The 20,000-nt window shown below is 44.0% G+C and overlaps 1 protein-coding gene across 4 annotated transcripts in view; it reads right to left on the bottom strand.

The window, feature by feature from the left end:
• Positions 1-20,000, bottom strand: part of crhr1 (corticotropin releasing hormone receptor 1) — a 151,371-nt gene that overhangs the window by 66,189 nt on the left and 65,182 nt on the right. For all 4 annotated transcript variants that reach the window (XR_006030701.1, XR_006030702.1, XR_006030703.1 and 1 more), the window contains exon 6: positions 9,281-9,366. Coding sequence is in view for 1 of the 4 variants with exons in the window: in XM_042085736.1 (XP_041941670.1) it covers positions 9,281-9,366 (86 nt within the window). In the remaining 3 variants the exon portion in view is untranslated. The remainder of the gene's footprint in view (positions 1-9,280; positions 9,367-20,000) is intronic.

Raw genomic sequence — 20,000 nt, 5'->3', positions numbered from 1 at the left:
CAATCCCTCCTTGGCCCTTGATGACCGTTACTGTTATGAAATCCACCCCGTGCCCTAGTCTGCCAAAAAATAACCTTACCACCATGATTTAGTTCATCTTGGAATGATCAGCTACTGTATAAAATAGAGGCCCCTATAGTATCCATAGATTACTGTAATTCATCACCTTCTTCAGGAGCAAAGCATCGCTGGATAGCCCACTCTTTGTGTAATGTGTGAGTGTGTGTGTGTGTGTGTGTGTCTGTGTGTGTGTCTGTGTGTGTGTGTGTGCGCGCGTGCGTGTGTGCGTATGAGAGTGTCTGTGTGTGTGTGTGTGTGGGTGGTCTGGAGAAGGACAGTGAGATCAGCCTAAGGTGAACGCGGCTCATTGTTCACTGAACTGAATATAAAGTGTACGTCTGGAAAGCCGCGGCGTGAAGCAAACCGTGCACGGCCACATGGAGAGAGCGCAGAATGTAAACTAGCGGGCCGGCACGCCTGCCGTGAAGTCACAGCCCCGCCACCCAGGGCAGCAGCTTGCTGCAGCTCTTACTGTATTTTTAAACAGCGCCTGGAAGTAATGGCATGCGACGATGCGGCGGCTTTGCAAGGATTTCAAGGAATTTTGGCTAATTGTGCAATTGGATCGCACACGAATGCCGAGGAGGGTAGGTCAGTTGTGATAATGTGAATTGGTTCTCAGACCCAGAGCCCAGGCTTATTTTCCCCCAGTAGGAGTTGTGTTCATCGAGCCTCCCTGAATGCCCTCTCCCTTGTTTCTGCTTGGCAGACGTGCTGCACTTATTGGAGCGTGGCTTCAGGACCAGCCGTAGAGTCCTGGAACATACAGTGCAAGGACCCAGCGCAAAGTCACAGCCCCCATCACTGCTCTATTCATTACGAGCAGGCAATATTCAAGGAGGGAGAGCCTCCAACTGCATACCGAGCAAGCTAAATGTCTTTTTTCTTGTCTCAACGTGGAGGAAATTAGGGCCTCTCTCTCTCTCTCTCTCTCTCTCAGACGCTCACACACATACCCGCACACACACACACACACACACACACACACACACACACAGTAGGAAGTCTGACAGCTTCCCTCTGGCTTGTCTGCAGGCCCGAGCGATTCTTTATCGATAGTGTTTCAGCTCTCCTCTGCCGAAGAAAGACACTCTGTTCCCTCTCTAACTCTACGTTGGTCCACACCCAGAAGCTTCTGCGCGGCCCCTGCTCGACACATCACTGTCATCTCACACGGCAACAACCGCAGCAGAAACTCGCCACAGCAACAGCAGTGTGTGAGAGCTTCAGTGAGTATTTGCCTACCCTTCGTCTCCTGCCAAAGTCACGCTTCAGGGCTTTGACATCCCACTACAAAAGGATAGCAGGATTATGCAAGGCTCTAACTTCCTATGCTCTCGTTTGGGGAGCTGATCTGCCCACAGGACTTCTTAATAGTGAAGTATGTATGTGTGTGTGTGTGTGTGTGTGTGTGTGTGTGTGTGTCTTTATATATGCAGTATATGTTTTAGCTGTGTGGCTACAGTGATGTTTCAAAGAGAAAGATTGTTTGTGTGTGAGAGGAAAACAACATAAAAGACAACGAGAGAGAGAGGTGGAGAGAGAGGTGGAGAGAGAGAGGTGGAGAGAGAGGTGGAGAGAGAGGTGGAGAGAGAGATGTGGAGAGAGAGGTGGAGAGAGAGGTGGAGAGAGAGAGGTGGAGAGAGAGAGGTGGAGAGAGAGGTGGAGAGAGAGAGGTGGAGAGAGAGAGGTGGAGAGAGAGGTGGAGAGAGAGAGGTGGAGAGAGAGAGGTGGAGAGAGAGGTGGAGAGAGAGAGGTGGAGAGAGAGGTGGAGAGAGAGGGCTTTACTGTTAAAACTGTGAAGGATAAAATTGTGAAAGATTTCAGGCTACATGTGTGTGTGGGTTTTTTTTTGTATGTATTTGCACATTGTACATCTTTACATTTGTATTGTAATGTGTAGTTTCTGTCCATATGCCCTTGTGTGTGTGTGTGTGTTTGCGTGTGTGTGTGTGTACAACTAAACCAACTAAAGAAATTGCGCAGCAATAAAGCAGCGGGGCCTGACAGACTGTGTCCAAGGCTGCTCAAGGCCTGTGCTGCTGAACTGGGGGAGCCACTGAAGCACATCTTCAATTTGAGCCTACGCCTTGGACAAGTTCCAACACTGTGGAAGACATCATGTCTTACCCCTGTCCCTAAGAAGCCACACCCTAGTGAGCTTAATGACTACAGACCGGTCGCTCTAACATCACATGTGATGAAGACAATGGAGCGATTGGTCTTAGGTATGCTCAGACCCCAGGTACGCCATGCACTAGACCCGTTACAGTTTGCATACCAGGAGAAAGTGGGCGTGGATAGTGATCTGCCCAAGGAAGCGAGGCTTCGGAGCTTGTGTCGAGCAGAAAGGGGCGTGCCAGATGAAGCCCCGGTTCGAGGCTTGTGTCGTTTCCATAAAAATCACGTGACTGATGACAAACGAGGCCTCGGTTTGTGAGTGTGACGTCTGAAGCTTCGTTTGGGACACACACCCACGTGACTGCTTCGGAATCTGATTCAAAGGCTTTGAATTGCGCGGACCAGGGCACCCGCTCTAGTGTCAGAATGAGTTGTGTTGTATTGGAAGAGTCAGGTGAAATTTGTGGGTAGCCCTGTTTTATATAGGATGCTTTCTCTGTTTGTGAATTTACGTTCTTTTCTTTCCGGAAAATGTCCATAATCCATAATATCATGCACATAAAAATAAAGAAGAAATAGCCTAGGCCTAGCCTAAAGCTTTGCCATTTAGAACAATGACATTAAAACGTGTCTGCGTTGCAATCTTGTCTCAACTTCAATCATGTAATTTAAAAGCAATACAGGCTAATAATTTCTATGTAGGCATAACAATAATGGCTGACATAATATTTTCCTTTTATTGAAAGTTTGATTCAATGTTTGATTCGTGTTGAGGTTGATAATACTTCGTCCTGGTTCAGAAGCTAAGTAGTGTCTACTGCGGTCGTTAAGTGGATGGGAGACCGATTGGATCATTGACTGGGATAACACATGATTTCACGCCTCCGTGGAAACACCAATCTTCACGTGATAACGAGTGACGGGATTATGTTGCCTAATCGTATTTTATTGTATTGAATTGAGACAAACAGAAATGCAAATTTCTTGCAACACTTTTAATGTAATGAATGAGAACATTTTGAAGCTTTGGCATTGTGTTGAACGTTGAAGGCATTCTTTTCACTAGTCCGTGGCTGCGATAATTTATGCAAACCACCAGATGTCGCTGTGTTTTCCTTGTCTTCCATGTTTCGAAGCTTCGGCACATTACTCGGCACATTAGGGAAATGTGCCGAGTAGCGCTCGAGGCTTCATTTACCCATCACTAGGCGTGGACGATGCCATCACTTATCTTCTACACAGGACACATTCCCACCTAGACAAGGGGAAAAGTGCTGTGAGAATCATGTTCTTTGATTTCTCAAGTGCTTTTAACACCATCCAGCCCCTCAGATTGGGAGACAAGCTCTTGCAGATGGGTGTGGACGCTCACCTGGTAACCTGGATTACAGATTACCTGACCGAGCGACCACAGTTCGTCAGACTGAAGAACTGTCTCTCTGACAGTGTGATCTGCAGCACCAGAGCGCCACAGGGAACTGTGCTCTCTCCAGTCCTGTTCACCCTGTACACATCTGACTTCTGCTACAACACCGAGTCATGCCACATGCAGAAGTTTTCTGATGATGCAATTGTGGGGTGTATCAGGAATGGGCAGGAGGAGGAGTACAGGAGCCTGGTGGAGGACTTTGTGCAATGGTGCAAACTCAATCATCTTCAACTTAACACTTCAAAGACCAAGGAGATGGTGGTGGATTTCCGCAGGTCTAAGCCCACTCTGCTACCAGTCCACATTGATGGGGTCAATGTGGAGGTGGTTAGCACCTACAAGTATCTGGGTCTCCACCTGGACAATAAACTGGACTGGTCAGCCAACACTGATGCACTCTACAAGAAAGGGCAGAGCAGGCTGTACTTCCTGAGGAGGCTGCAGTCCTTCAATGTGTGCAGTAAGCTCCTCAAGATGTTCTACCAGTCTGTTGTTGCCAGCGTCCTCTTCTATGCAGTAGTATGTTGGGGAGGAAGCACAAGGAAGAAGGATGTGGGGCGAATTGACAGGCTGGTAAGGAAAGCTGGCTCTGTAGTGGGAGCTGAACTGGAGTGCATCACTTCACTATCTGACAAAAGGACCCTGAACAAACTGATCAACATCTTGGACAATGAGGGCCAGATGTACGTACATTTGCGAACGTAGCGTTATCAGCGCCATGGACACACTGCAGATTGCGAACGCTGTCAGACCCAAGTTTCCGTCGTATTTATCAATCGTTCAATCCTTAGTGTAAACTGCGCCTTTCTCTGCCCTTCTCCGCCCATAAACGCAATTTACGAACGTCCACAACTGAATGGCAGCGCCTACAAGCGCAGTTGAATGAAGTTAACTGATGACAACATTAAAAAGAATCAAACGTTTAGCGATCATGAAATAATACCATACATGATAAGATGTCAACAAGCAGGGAGATAATGAAGATCAGTAGTTCTACTCAAACTACTTGTGCACGTAGACTATGGAAGATTGGTCAAATCTAGCAAGTAGGAAAGTTTAAGTGAATGACGTGAAAGTGAAAGTAAGACATGCGAAAGGCCAACGAAAGTTAAGGTTGCTTTTGGTAGTACAAATACTTTCACCACAAAAACTAGTGTTCTAAATAGCGATTCTGTTGTCTTTGAAAGGTTCTCTTATTGACGCATTGAACTGCAATGTGGATTAACACCTGCTTTTACAAGGCGGAAGTATTTAGGCGCAGAATAGACGTGCGCTTTCAGGAGCAGTCTTTGTACATACCGCGGAATACATAACTAGGCGCTCTTTACTCTTCCCCTCACATCTTTTTACGCTAAACTCCCACTTTCCCCTGGATCCTCCCATGAATGCATATGCATGACATGACAATCGCAATCTGCCACTTTCAGCTCCCGCGACAGGCAGTTTGCGCTTTTACATCATTGCGGCCTGTTTGTACATACCTCGCAATGATTTTACACGCACATTGCGAAACAAATACGCCTGAAATGGGCGCAAAAGCGTCCTGGCCCTGAGTGTCACCCACTCCACAGCACTATTGTTAAGCAGAAGAGCCTGATCAGCTGGAGACTTCGCTCACTGCCTTGCACAACTGACAGACTGAGAAAGTCATTTGTCCCTAGGGCCATTGAACTGTTCAATGCCTCACTAACGGGAAGAGGAGAAATAGACTTCTCTGCATAGTCTGTCTGCCTCTTCACCCCCTCCATGTTTGGATACTGTCTGTCCACTAGCCACTTTTACCACTGTCTTTATGCCTCACTGTTTGCGTGCTATATTAGCACAATAGCACATATGCATAAACCCCCCCCCCCATGCCACAGCCGAACTGTGGCCACACTTATACATTTTCTTAAATAGTTAAATATATAGATATATAGACTTTACTTTACTTTATTTCTGCATTGTTGCACTGTTGGACTTACTCATTTGCACTATCACCATGACCACTATCACCATTGCACTACCACCATGACACTCATTCACACAGAGCACCTTAGAGCACCTTACCATACCTTACTATGCACAGAGAATCACAGGCTCAGTCCCTGCCTCAGTCATTGCAAGCGCCTCTGATTGATTAATCACCACTATGTGGATACTGTTTTTAGAATTGATTTAGATTAAGTGTTAAGTTAGTATAATTTGTATTTTTGTCATTTGTATTTTAGTATATTTTTATATATTGTATTTAAGTGTTAGTTAGTATAATTTGTATTTTAGTATATTTAGCATATTCTTTATCTTCTACTGTCCTTATTGCTTAGTTGTGTTTTTATATGATATACTTTAATTACTCTTTCTGCTGTTAAAGAATGTGTTTGTGTTGTCTGTATGCTGCTGAGACCTTGAATTTCCCCTGGGGATCAATAAAGTATCTATCTATCTATCTATCTATATACATATGAGTGTGTCAATTCAATTCTTCCACCTCCAGCTCCATCATGTACTAAGGTTACGTCCATTGCGCCACCCTGTGTGGTGTGCATTTAATGCCCACTGGTGGGCACAGTTATTAATGATTAAAACCACACCCCACAGGGCACAGATGGACACAGTGTGTGCCCGTCTGTCTGCCAATGCAGGGGGCCATTGGACAACCTTGGAGTACTGGGGCGTCCCAGAAGGCACTTCTGCAAATGGGCATCTGTGATGACGACAGACATTTGTGCATCGGGCTGATGCAGTCACTGCATCCATAATAGCTTGTAATCATTAACAGCCATTTGAAAAATGTGTGTGCTAAAAGCTATGTATCCAACATTTGGTTAAATAAACATGAAGTGTGTTAAATCAGTGTGTGTTTATGTGTGTATGAGAAAGGTAATTCCTTAAAAGTAATTTCTGACACAATAGTGACATTGTAACAAATATTACAATTACAATAAAAATCACAATCACACACATACACACACACACTGTATCTACCAACAAACACAGCCTATCCACACCAAAGATGCCGCCAGGCAGGATCTGAGCCAGGCAGGTTCGTGGGTCAGAACAGGTCGGGTGCAATACCAGCATGGAGTTACAATCGCAGCCAGCAAAGATAACACCAGCTCTTTTTTCTGGGCCAAAAGACAGAGGAGGCAAACTGCGACTACAGAGTAAAGTAAAAGTCCTACCATATATTGGTTTCACCTTGATATTGGATATATCTATGATATGTAGATACTATGTATGCTGTGGCTGCCAACTGCCCATTGCTGTTGTATCCTGCATCATGTATTATGTTAATAGGCTTGATTGAAGCCTTATTTCCCCACCTATTCAAATACAGCACCAGCCCTGGCTAGCTGCTGCTGCTTTAGGACATGAGAGTAAGGCCACACCAGTCATCCTGTGCCTTGCATCCACAGCCAAATCCTAATTACTGTCAGATGCTAAAGAGAGCAAATGACATGCTGCTAAATCAGCATTCATAAACAGTCTAGTGACCACCACAGTGGTTCCAATTAGTGCAATGAGCATTATTTTTTATATATATACAAAAAGCAAAATGAGAAACGAAAACAACATGCAAGCCCTAATTAGCGGTGTGCACAATGAGATTTGCTAGAAGATTGCATTAGTGGACGGAGGTGACTGAGTTTAGAGGAAACTGAAGACTGGTGAAAACAGCGGTGGTGGTCTGGAGGCAGTGGCATGAGATGTAAGCCTTGTATGAGTAAGTGGTGTGTGTGTGTGTGTGTGTGTGTGTGTGTGTGTGTGTGTGTGTGTGTGTGCGCGTGTGTGTGCGTGTGTGCGCGCACGTCTCCTGCTGAGAGGGCTATCGATCTGACTGACCCTAAGAGGAAAGGTCACATTGAGGCATGGTACTATTTGTGCACCTCTCATCTCTTCACTGACTGATGTTAGCAAGACTGTGGACCAACATCTCAAGTCCCACCTGTGCTGCCACCTTTGACACATGTGTGCTCACTCAGCAGCACCTGACACAAGCTATATGAGTACAAGGAAGGTCCTCTGGGCAAATGTCAATAATATGGTAAGGCATATAGTCTAAACAAAAACAAGTGTTTAAAGCAAGACAGAATAAATAAAATAAACAAAATGTTCGGGGCTATGGGAATCACCTGCTGTTGATACTGCACTGCTGTATCACATTAAATGTCCTAACACCACTGAAGAGAACCTTAATGGTGCAGTAATTGGTGTTTGTTGTCAAAACTGAAAATGCCTATGGGCGTATAAATAAGATAACTATCATGGCATTATAACTAATAAATAATGTTCCCTCATATAACTTGCACTCGCATAACGTGCACTTTAAACACATTGTTTCTATTTCAGCCCATTATTATGAATTTTACATATTAGGGCCCTCTAACTCCTCAAGAGATAGATACAGACACGTTTATGCAGATGCGATATGCACAACCTTGCAATGTTTGGTAAGTGAAGCCAAGTTGAACGATAATAAGGGCCATTTTATTTCTGATCAGGACGAGCTCCATACTCCCCGGAGGCTTATGAAAATGAAGTTTAGTGGAACACAGTGCAGACGTGTCTGTCAAAATCGGAGAAATCTGATTATTTGGAGTCGGCGTTAAGCCCCTGAGAATCACCCAAGCGAGTCCGGAGAAGTGGGAGTGACAGGCTCACCCAGTGCAGATAAATCCCTCTCGCTCTCGCTCTCCCTCTCCTTCAGAACTGACACACACATGAGAGGAAGACGGCTGGGACTAAACTCCCTCGTACACAAAATAAACCCCAACAGCAGAGTTTGATGAGCGACATGAAAGGCACTCTCACAGAGGGGGACTTTGGTCCACGTCCTGCCCAGATCTGGGCCACAGCCACAACCACACAACATCTGCAATCTGACAGTCATAAAAGACAGCGCTGAATGGAGCCAATGCTTTGGAGATTGTGGGACACACACACACACACACACACACACACACACACACACACAGACAGACAGACAGACAGACAGACACACAGACACACAGGCCCGTAGAGTAAGCCCATAGGCTCGTCACACAAATTCATAATTGCACACCCAGACACCCAAACACATGGTGGAAAATGGTGGACTTATACATACTCTAACCTCTAACTCACTTTGGCAAGCAATGAGTAGCTTTAGGCAATGCCCCCCATGCGACCTTCTTATCTCAGCATAACATCAATTCCAAAACACACCCACTCTCAATCACAATCTGGGAAAATATGCTTCTGTTCTCTACCCATACCCTGTGAGCTGTGCAACATCAATGCAAAACAATGTAGCGTGACAGAAACACAACATATCACGTCATCCTAGCCAAACAGAATGTCAGTATGTTGTGACAAAGTGGGTTCTGCACATTGACAGGGTTGGACTAAAGCAATGAATCAGTGAGAAAAGAGTTGGGACACAGACACCTGGAGACATACAAGAAATGGCAGAGAAAACACTTCCGTGGGTTTTGTAATGGAAAAACCAAGAAGATATAGTAAAGCCGTGACCCATTCCTCTCATCTTCTCTCATCTCCTGTCATCTTCAGGAAAATAGGATTGAGACACATTGAGATTTGGCATTTGATGGAGATTGTGTATGTGTGTGCGCATGCGTGTTGTAATGAAACTATCCAACTGCTCCATTGACATGTGTGCCTGTCATCTCCTGTGTGTTGTTAACTTACCTCCTCAGTCAAAATAGGATGGCACTGTGAGTAGTTCCCTTTCATGGCCCAGGTTGCGTTGGTGAGGCATTCTCTGTACACGTTGTCTGCGGGAGAAAAACAGAAAAATGTTAAGTGAAGTTAATAAGCCATGTTTATGTAGCAGTTAGGACATTTTGCCTAAAACCACCAAACTAACTAGGCATATTACACAAAATCAATCCACTTGACTGTTGAGGAGAGAACCAAAGTTGTGTCGTCATCCTAAAGGAATTGGGAGGACGTTTGTAGCAAAAACTAGCTAGCTACCAAAACATGCCTTAAGAATGTTGAAATCCAGCATAATGTTGCTTAAGTAATCATACTGGTGATTAACCTCAACATTGCAGTCATTCATTGTTTCATTGAGGTTCCATCAGCAATGCCACTATTCCATCTATTTGCCAGTACTCTGCATACTGAGCAACTGCTGCAGAAAACATACTTTATACTGACGACTAAACACATACAGAATGTTTTTCAAATGGCTTTTAAATGACTTCAATTAAAACTAATGGCATAAGAGAACAAACAAACCAGCATTAATAGAGTCTGCCTTGTAGGGGACATGGGAGAATAAACAGCTGCTAGATTGTAATTGATTTCACTGTGATACTGCATAATAACACAGTATTAGTGGGAGCCAGATCATAAAATGGATTCAAAGACAAAGACATCAAAAGCCTTCACTCATTTACATGCATACCCATATTCATATACTTACACATACAAACATACACAACTGCATGCAAACATGCACACCAATTATGCACCAGGCAGACCATTCTCAGTTCACCAATTGACCTTATAAATGACCAGTGAATTGTTGCTTGACCTTGGGAAACCGATCGACATTTTGGCCTTGGCAACTCAAGAGTGATTTTTTTGTCAGAGGTTGCCTGTCATGTGACACCCTTCATGATAAGCAAGAAGGAGCAAGAAGAGGAACACAGGCTGGGTGTCCGATAGGAAATGCTGTTGAGTTGAGATGAGGGTTTTGGGGGGGGGGGGGGGGGTTCTTTAGATATTAGAAAGCTAGATACCGCATTTGGCTCAAGAATGTACGTAAATAGCGCCGCCATCTTGGTGGGGGCAACAATCACTGGAGGCCAAAAGAGAAACAGGTGTCTCTGTTTGGAAATCAGACAGGTGTCTCTGATTGCTGACAAGTGTTGACCATAGACAGTAAGACGACAGCCGCATTTACGTAAACCACATAATAGAACTCGACAGACAATGCGGTATCTAGCTTTCTAATATCTATGTTTGGAATTGCACACAAATACCTAATCGATCTTTTGGCATGGTCAGTAGCCTATCTTCGCGTGGACAGAATACAAACAAATTCCACAATTATTATTTAGTGGAACAAGATATTCCTTAGAATATTCATTCTACAACATTCTAATTACACAGGCGTGACGGTACCTGCTAAACCAGTGCCTGCAGGGTTAATCCAAGATAGCAACTATGTTAGTAGGTGCACTCTCAGAAATACACCCACCTATGAATGAAGTAGGTGAGATTAATGGTTCAAGTGAAGAACACAAAGAGAGACAGGACACAGGAGGGTTTTTTATTCTGCCTCTTTTACTTTTCTGGCAGTCACAGTTAGTCCAGTGAAGCACCACCGTGATCTTCAAGGCACTTTGCTTACAAAGACTTTCTGTTTTGCGCAACACAAAATGGGATTTACAAAAAAGGATTTACAAAAAAGCTCTTTAATGTGAAAGTGATTTCTATAAAGTAATGTTAATTCATTCAAAGGCTGATGGATTGCTTACCTAAGCATCACCAGGCTAATACTCTATGTAAACACTCAATTTGCCTCTGGTCTCCTGTACTGTCATTAGGGAAGACTGGCAAAGGCCCATCCCTCCTAACAGAAACTATTAAACAGATCAATGCGGGTGGGCGTGCAGCGTTGCCTCAGGATGATGGAGGCCATCGCTTCCCACTGACTGTCAGCTGGCGGAGTCCTCTTCAGTTCCCATGGAGACACAGGCCTCAAAGATCAGTCAAGCATTTAGATGCAAGGTGGGAGGCGGGCGTGGGAGCAACCAGAGTCAATTGCTGTCAGTAATAAAAGAGTGGCTGTAAGAAGGCATCCCCATCCTACACACACACACACACACACACACACACACACACACACACACACACACACACACACACACACACACACACACATACAGATAAAGGATGCATTAGAGAGTACCTGATGAAAACTCCATATCAGCTCAGTCCTATTTTGACAGATGTGGAGCCGAGAGGGTCACATTTACAACAGCGGATCAATGGGCAGAGGGTGGAAAAAGACTGCTCTTTCATCTTACCCATTGATCCAACCAGTCAGTTAGTCACTTACTGTATGACAACATCACAAGTGCCATGTTCTCCTGCTCCTTACGTGAGATGAGAGATAGAAACTTACCGCAGAGCCAGATCTACGTCAGAAACTCACTTTGACTGCTTCCAGGAAAAAAAAAAAAATGGATTGGCAATGAAATCTAGGGGGTGAAAAGCTGACCCCTTCTATTATCATGTAAGCGGCTTGTGTCATATGTTTACACTGAGTCACTGGGTGGATGCTTTCATCCATGGAAGCATAGAACATGCAATACAGGAAGGCATATATGTGTTTATCACATGCATATCTGCCCTGAGGCAGAAAGAGTTGAGACACCCGGAGAGGCCTCTCCCTCGGGACGGACACATTGATGTCTCTGTCACAGAACACCAAGGACATGTAGTCACCTGAGAAACCTGAGAGCATCAGGCCAATGATGTCACCCGTTCAACCTTGAAGCCCCCAACCCAGCCCAGCCCATTGGTGGGGCGCAGTATGACATCATAATATGACATATTATGCCGGGTTTCATATGGAGCGGCTGTGCGTGACAGTTGGTTGGGTGCTCATAGAGGCAAACCAAAATGAAGATCTGTCACTTCCCCACCCAAGTAAAATGGGAAGGACATGAAACAGCCTTTGGCTATTATGATGTCGCACACACACATACACACACACACACACACACACACACACACACTGTACACATCCTGCCATTAATAGAGAAAATGTAGACTTGTTTTGAGAGATGCTTTTATATAGAAACACATATACTGTACTTCGAACTTCCAACGCCAACATGACAAGGAAAAGGTGAAAAATGCAAGTCACTAAATTGCCAGTCATGTACAGTATTTAGTAGCCTCTATCTGCAGTTAAATGCTAATTGCATACATTGATCCACACCTACCAATCGATTCCAACATGACAAGAACCACAGCCTTATTTATTTCTGTATTTATAATGAGAGAGAAAGACAAATAAAGAGTGAAAGAGTGTGTTTGTATGTGTGTGTGTGTGTGTGTGTGTGTGTGTGTGTGTGTGTGTGTGTGTGTGTGTGTGTGTATGTGTGTGTGTGTATGTACTGTATGTATCTGTATCTATATCTGTGTGTGTGTGTGTGTGTGTGTCTTTGTATCTGTGTGTGAATCTTCTATCTTCTACAGTACTGCCACTAATGGAGATGAGTGCCAGAGAGACTCAGCAGCACCGCAGCAGAGTGGGGCAGAGGCACTGGCCTGTGAGGCACTCGGAGCCCCAGCTCTAACTAGACAAGACTCTGCCTAACACAGACAAGCAAGAGACCCACAGTGCTTCCTGATTATGAGACAGGGAGAAGAGCAGTGACTAACTCTCACCCAGCATCAACCCTCCCACAGAGTGTCGCCCCGTTGGAAGTAAGTGAGAAAAATGTGCACATATATTCTTTTTAACCACATTTTTTCCCTTTAGCTTTCCTACAGCCTATATCTTAAGCATGATGACGAAGTGATTAGTGAGAGAGAGTATATTCGTTAGCCCACTAACCTTTCCACTTGCAACCGAAGTATTTTTCTACAACGCGAGCTGAGGTCCCCAGACGCCCATTTAACACACATTGCCGGGGAAGGGGCGATTACAGGGAGAGCAGCTCGTTCATTCATGAGTGTCAGGCCTGCGTTTCCCGTGTTCCCCCCCATCTATCCTTGGGGACAGCATGTTTTACTCCTGGCTCTGCCAAGAGCAGTGAGACTTCAGTGAGCAAGTGTGTCTCACATGTGACTGCTTCAGCGAGACATTCTGGTGGCTGCCTCTGACGGAAGATCCATTTTAGATGCCAACGGAAGAACATTCTTATAACAACCATAATCAAATACAAAAACACAAAAAGCCGGGGTCCCTAGTGGGGCTTTGGTAAGCTTTAAGTGGAAACTAGAATGTGGAGTGTATCATGACCATAAAATCACAGTGAGGAAATGAGCACTCCATTGGGCTTCATGACTCTTTCCTCTTACTGAGGATCCACAACGGGTCTGCACACCATGTCTTCATATTATTCAGACTCAGGACAGCCTCATGTTTGAGGCTACCGTAGAACATATTTTTGTTTTTGTTTAGTTTAAATCCAGAGCCCGGTGTCATTGGGTGGGGGGTGGTTGGGGGATGGGTTAGTGGATAGAGAGGACAGCAAAATCAAGCTGGGAACAAATCGCTGGGGCAAAAGTGGGACTTTCTGTGACTCAATCCTATGGCCAGACGCTGAGTGCTGACTGCCAAGCGCTCGTTGCAAAAGACACCGAGGGCTAGCCATTAGGGCCTTGTTTACACATGTTTGTGACCTCATCTAACCAGGACCAAGCGTGGTCTCCACGCTCAGCTAGCCCAGCGCTTTGGCATTGACAGTAACAAGCAATCATGCATTCTCCCTGAGTCCCCGAGAAAAAAAAAAAAAAAGAAAATTGAAAAAAAAAAAGAAATAAAATACAAAGTTCACTTTTTTGACAGTGCTACTGTATGGTCAATTAAATATAATAAAACAAGGCATACTCTCCAACTAGGTTCCAAAACATTCAGTGTAGTTCTGCTTTAATTCAGCCCATAGCCTACTGTGATACAGTGCCTACAGTGAAACTACATTATGTGGAGGGAGAGAAATAAAAACCATCCCTGTCTTATTTCCATCACTCAGTGACTGCATCGCTCACCCCGCCATTACCTGCAAGACTGATCACAGGACCTATCCTCCTTGATATGACCTCCCTACCTCCTTACTGAAGGAGTCTGCACTCTGGTCTGGGTGCCGTGTCAGTGTCAGTCTGCTGCCACTGCTGTCTCTGGCTGGTGCTGAGCTGGCACTCGTTTATATTACACACGTCCACTGAGACCCGGTGGGAAGAGTGGAGCACAACTATGGGACACGGCCAGCAAGGTCAGAGCCCAAACCACGTGGGACGCTGTACACCACAAGGACTACTGGCGTCCATTTTGTTCTATTATTTTCTTCTTGTCATTTTGTACTCAATACCACAATCAGGGTTTCCCGCAGCACTTTGCAGTCAAGGCGGCCGCCTTGGCAAAACAAGCCTGCCGCCTTAACTACGTCGTCAAAAAAAAAAAAAAAAAAAAAAGTGTTACTTTGTCCTGTTTTCTCCCTTTCATTCCAAACCGTGACCAACGCCAATCTCCCTTCTCCGCAGAACGCATTAAAAAATAAGAAGAAATGTGTCATGAATCGAAAAATAATCAGATTTTATAATCTTTACATATGTGATATGCCTCCGAATCAGAGCTAGTGAGCGGAGCTGAGCGGTGCAAATATCTCGCTCCTCGTAAGAATCAGTCAAATTAATTGTCAGGTGTGATGAAATGCGTTCATATTCCACTTTCTATGTCATAAACGTTGCAGGCCTATGGAAAGGTTACCGTAAGTGGTACGGTTGTCCAATGATCAAGTTGTTGCTTCAATTTGTGTTTTAATTTATGCTACGCACCGATGCTGGGTTCATCCGTTTGGCGCAAGTTTAAAATATTTAGCCGACTGCGTGATTTGTCATTTTCGTTCTTTTGTCAATTAATCCCGACTGATCCCTTTAGTTAACGTTGCCAAGCTTGTTTGTTGTTGCACTATCAGTGTTGCAGTCTTTAAAATAAATGTTCTGAGTGAAATATATTGCCGTTGCTCTTAGTTCTTTGGGACCGGGGAGCTAAATTGACCTGACACGAATTTGACCGGAGAAGTGGCCGAGTAAACAGCCACCTGCTCTCAGCACAGTGTTGACTTGCGCGTCTAATCGGACGTGCAAGACTGACAATAGATGGGCCTAGGCAATAGTGGGCATGCCTCAGACTCGTGGTGTGAGCGGTATGGGAGCGGAACAGAGCGGCCACTCCGGCCTCTAAATTAAAAAGCGCTCCGCGCTCAAATTCCATCCATATTACAAAAAACTATAAAATGATCTAAACTTCATTCACTCTCGGTGTATAGATCAGGACAGACTTGCGGAACAGGCTGCAGGTCAACAGTCTGACAGCCTGCATGAAGATAAGCATTAATGGTCCAATAGTAAAACAGTGCAATTACCAAAGGGCCCTTGAAATTATCCTTTTAAAGCCAAGGAGGATGGCTTGTAACAATGCTAGTTGTCAGCTCTGCCATAAGTAGTGACTGATCACATTTGCACATTTTGTTGTTTTGCACTTTCTTTTGCACTTGTTCTATAGTTTGTAAGTAGTTTGTTTGGTAACTTTGTTAACTGTTATTTTGAGAAGCTGGTTATTTATTTATAATGTAGTGTTTAATAAATAATTGTTAAATATACAGAGTCTGTAGTGTATCGCACAAACAAGACGCCAACACCCACACCCCCCCACCCTGCTCGGATGGCAACCGATACCAGACCCCCCGGGACCTACGACCTACCACCTTGACTAACACATTTCCTGCGGGAAACCCTGACAATAATTATTTAACACCAAGGCCAATTGATAGTCACTGAAAAAAAGACATTCTTCGTTCTGGTCAGTTGCTGTGGTGACGGATTGCTGCTGTGTTTGCATTCATTTCAGGCCGATAACATCACAAAATGTAAATAGACATTACATACACTGTCAAAAGTTATAGAAATGAGATGATCTATTTGTTCCGTCACTTGTGAAAGATGTTAAGGGTTTGAGCCAAACTTTTTTGCCTAGCAAGACTAAGGTACATTTTGTGTGAGTGTGTATGTGTCATGTCTTACTGCACTGTAAGAAAAACAGAGTGAGAGAATAATGAGAAAGTTCTTCCAGGTGCTGCCATCAGGACAGAGACTTGCCGTCCCAATGGCAAGGAAGAATGGTTACAAGCGGTCATTCATTCCATCAGCCGTGACCAATGACCATTCTTAACAAAGAACTACCCATGGTCAGATAGATGTATACAGTTAGGTACTTTAGTTTACTCACTTATTTATTCATATCTTTTAACTCCTCTGGAGCAAACTGGACTGATTTCACAGTTTTTACTTATATATTCCTATTTATATCTATTTATTGTGCATGGTGTTGTATTGTGATGTGTGTATGTGTTTTGTGTGTTTTTATGCCACTGTCAAAGACAAATTTCCATTTTATGTAAAGTTTAATGGGCATTAAAGAAGTCTAAGTCTAAGTCTAAAGAAGGAGAATGAAAGAGAAAATGACTGATAGACCCATCTGTGGAAAGGTAATTTCTTTCCTGGTCTTTCTCTCCTGCCAGATTCTCTGCTCACCACACGGCAGAGGCCATTAGCACAGCCTCATAGTTGCAGCTGTCAGATTGACATCTTCACTCCACTCTGCTCTCCTCACGACATCTTCATGTCCATGACAAGACAACACAGAAACACACATGACCCCGACAGTACTAGACATGGGTCAGGCGAGGCCACATTAATTAGTTGGACTCACAGCACACACAGTGAGTCGTTGAATAAAGACGGTCGCTTAAACCATATTATTCCTTAAAGGGGAATTCCAGCATTTTTCAACTTGAACCCTATATAACCCTATAGAGCTTCTTTACATTTACTAAGGTATACAGGCACATGTGTATCTCTCTAGGATCCTGTTCATACTGGCTGGCACATGATGAGAACCAGAGGTTCCCTTATGAATGTATTGCCAGTATTAGCAAGCTAGCTAGTTTAAAGAAGCACTAAATAAGATTTACTCTTGGGGTCCCCCTACAGTGGAGAAGCGCAATAATAAACAAACTAAATATGTCTTTTGCAACAAGTATGTAAATAACTCAGATATAATATAGAGGGAATGCATAGACAGCAGTTGGTAGAAAAATATCTCCGAATTCCTGTAGCATAGCAAGTCTTTTCCATTTCACCTATAGAGGGCCAGAATGTCAGAAGTGCTGTTTGTCATGTGATGAAGTTATGTGCCATCAAAATGATTTTGGAAATGCTATGTAAAACTGTTAAGTGTGCCTTTAATACTGAATGGATTTTCATCATCTTTGTCCCTAATGAAAGTACGTAAAGACATCTACCGAAAAAAAAAAATTTGCAAGTCCCCTTTAAGGGCTCTGTGTGTGCGGAAGGGGTGACGGCTACCAGAATATTATGGCAACCTGCTACGAGCCGCAACCACACAACTCCATCTAATTCCCAGCCATGCCTTTTTACTTCCGCAAGGCTTCCCTAAAACGTTGGGATTTATTTTGCCCCAGTGAGTAATTCTGGCAACCTATATTTCTGCTGCGATGAGCATGTTCGCATGGTGTGGTTTCTGACTACAAGGACTGGTTGCTATTAACATCCTGGACCAGAAATGGACACATTTGTATCTCCTCCTGAGACTCTTTAGTCTTGCAACACATCAAAGAACCTGTCAGTGATTTTGCAATAAGATTTTAGTATTTGTATGTGTCCCAGTTGGATGCTCGTTTTGAATGCAAACCATTGCTGTTTCTCAGCTTCACATGATAACACATTGGTCATGTAAAACCTTAAAAGGAAATTCAATTCAATCCCCTGATTCACAAGCATGGCCTTCCCTCCTCTGTGGTCAGGCAAAAAGTCTCCCCACTGGTGGTGAGGACTGATGTGGTCAAACCAAGAGGCCGCTGTGGTCAGGATCAATGCTAATCCTATCAGCTCTGATCACACTGTTTGCAGTGTCCAGCGAGCTCTGCTGTGCACAGTGGATCACCTGTGTCAAACAGATCTGAAGAGCATGACTCACAAAGCCAACCATAAAGAGACACGTTCCACAGTTACAGTTCTAACTGTAGGATAGAACACATTCTATTGGTCAATAATTCAAAATGAGATTTCTAATACATAGGCTTGGAAAACAATAATTTTAGGCACTTTATTATCATAACCTGTGCCAAAATTGATTTGTAGTGTATGTATGAACTGATATGGTTCTGACTGAAAATTGAGGGAAGATGTATGGCTGTTTTGTAAAGGATGTTTTCTGACATTTACATAAAAGCAGTACGGGTAGCAGTTTTTTGGCATCGGGGAAACCCCCAGAAATAGCAGTAGCAGTAGCAACTTTCCTCACTTGTTCCTTTTACTCCTCCTTTAAATGTTCCTTCTATCTCTGTTTCACTCCATCACTTTGCTTGTTTAGGAGCAGCTGCTACAGCATTGATTTAGTTTGATATAGCCACACAAATAATAGCATATTTGGGTGTAAAATAATTGCCCTGCATCTCTCTGATTCATGACGCCTCATTAGCATGGTTATTATTACTACTGCACTTGCGTTCCCTTTTTCTGTCGGCTGGTGGTTCATTGATTCCATTCAATAGCATCTGCAATTAAATTATTTCCCATTAAAATGTGGGTTCCACATATTATAGTTAGAGGGCGGTGACATTGACATGCTTTGATTATGCAATCATCTGCAGGTGTGAACATTCAATGTAATATGAATAAGGGCCGTGTTACCCACTCTTCTAACTGGCCAAGTCAGTGTTTGCACTGTGTTCTCTGACATATGCTTGCCATCTGCCCTGCAGATTCTCTAAGGAAGATTTAGAAATGGGGTAACTATCAAGTCAACATATAAATATTTCCCCATACCGATGGCAATAGTGAAGTAATTAGGGTAGTGCTAAAAATCCCTCTTTATCTATTTACAGTTAAGATGATACATTTCTAAATATTCACATTAATTGACTGACAGCTCTAGATTATTTATAAACAAACAAAAGCTGGATTAAAGCATTACCAAGCATGGCCAATTTCCGAGTAAATGAATGTGAATGTTTTCATTCTGTAAGTCCCTCCAGCCATTAAGCAGTTTGCAGCTACAGTACAGATTCACAAAACCACCCACTCTCAGCTCCACGGTGGCAGACACACACACACACACACACACACACACACACACACACACACACACACACAGAGAGAGAGAGACTCCACACTAATCGTCTCTCTCTCTTGCCTCAGCTCGCTCATGCTCACTCTCTGCATCTCTCTGTCTCTCTTTCTCTCTCTCTCTCTCTCTCTCTCTCACACACACACACACACAAATAAACACACAGAAAGATGAACATCTAAGACAGACAGAGCATTCATAATGTATGCTGCATCCCTTTTCTCTCTCTCTCTGCCTCTCTTTCCCACACAGGCAATGTACAGTAAGAGCTTCAAAACCTGCCATAGCAGTTCCACTCTAGTACAGCAGTGAGCCGCGCAAAGCCTCTTCAGCCCTGCTGAGTCGGAGTGGGAGTTTGTCAGGCCAAACAACTGGAGATGAAGCAACCTGGGCCTCTAACAGGCCTTCCTCTCTTCATTGCCCTCCCAGGCTGAGGGCCTTCTCATTGGGCCTGGCAGAACCCAGAGAGGGGTGTGGGAGGAAAGAGACTGGAAGATTGGTAAATTG

The sequence above is a fragment of the Alosa sapidissima genome, chromosome 3 (genome assembly GCF_018492685.1).
Source record: "Alosa sapidissima isolate fAloSap1 chromosome 3, fAloSap1.pri, whole genome shotgun sequence".
NCBI lineage: Eukaryota > Metazoa > Chordata > Actinopteri > Clupeiformes > Clupeidae > Alosa > Alosa sapidissima.
The sequence above is the reverse complement of the archived record's forward strand: the minus strand, read 5'-3'. Positions and strand labels throughout refer to the sequence as shown.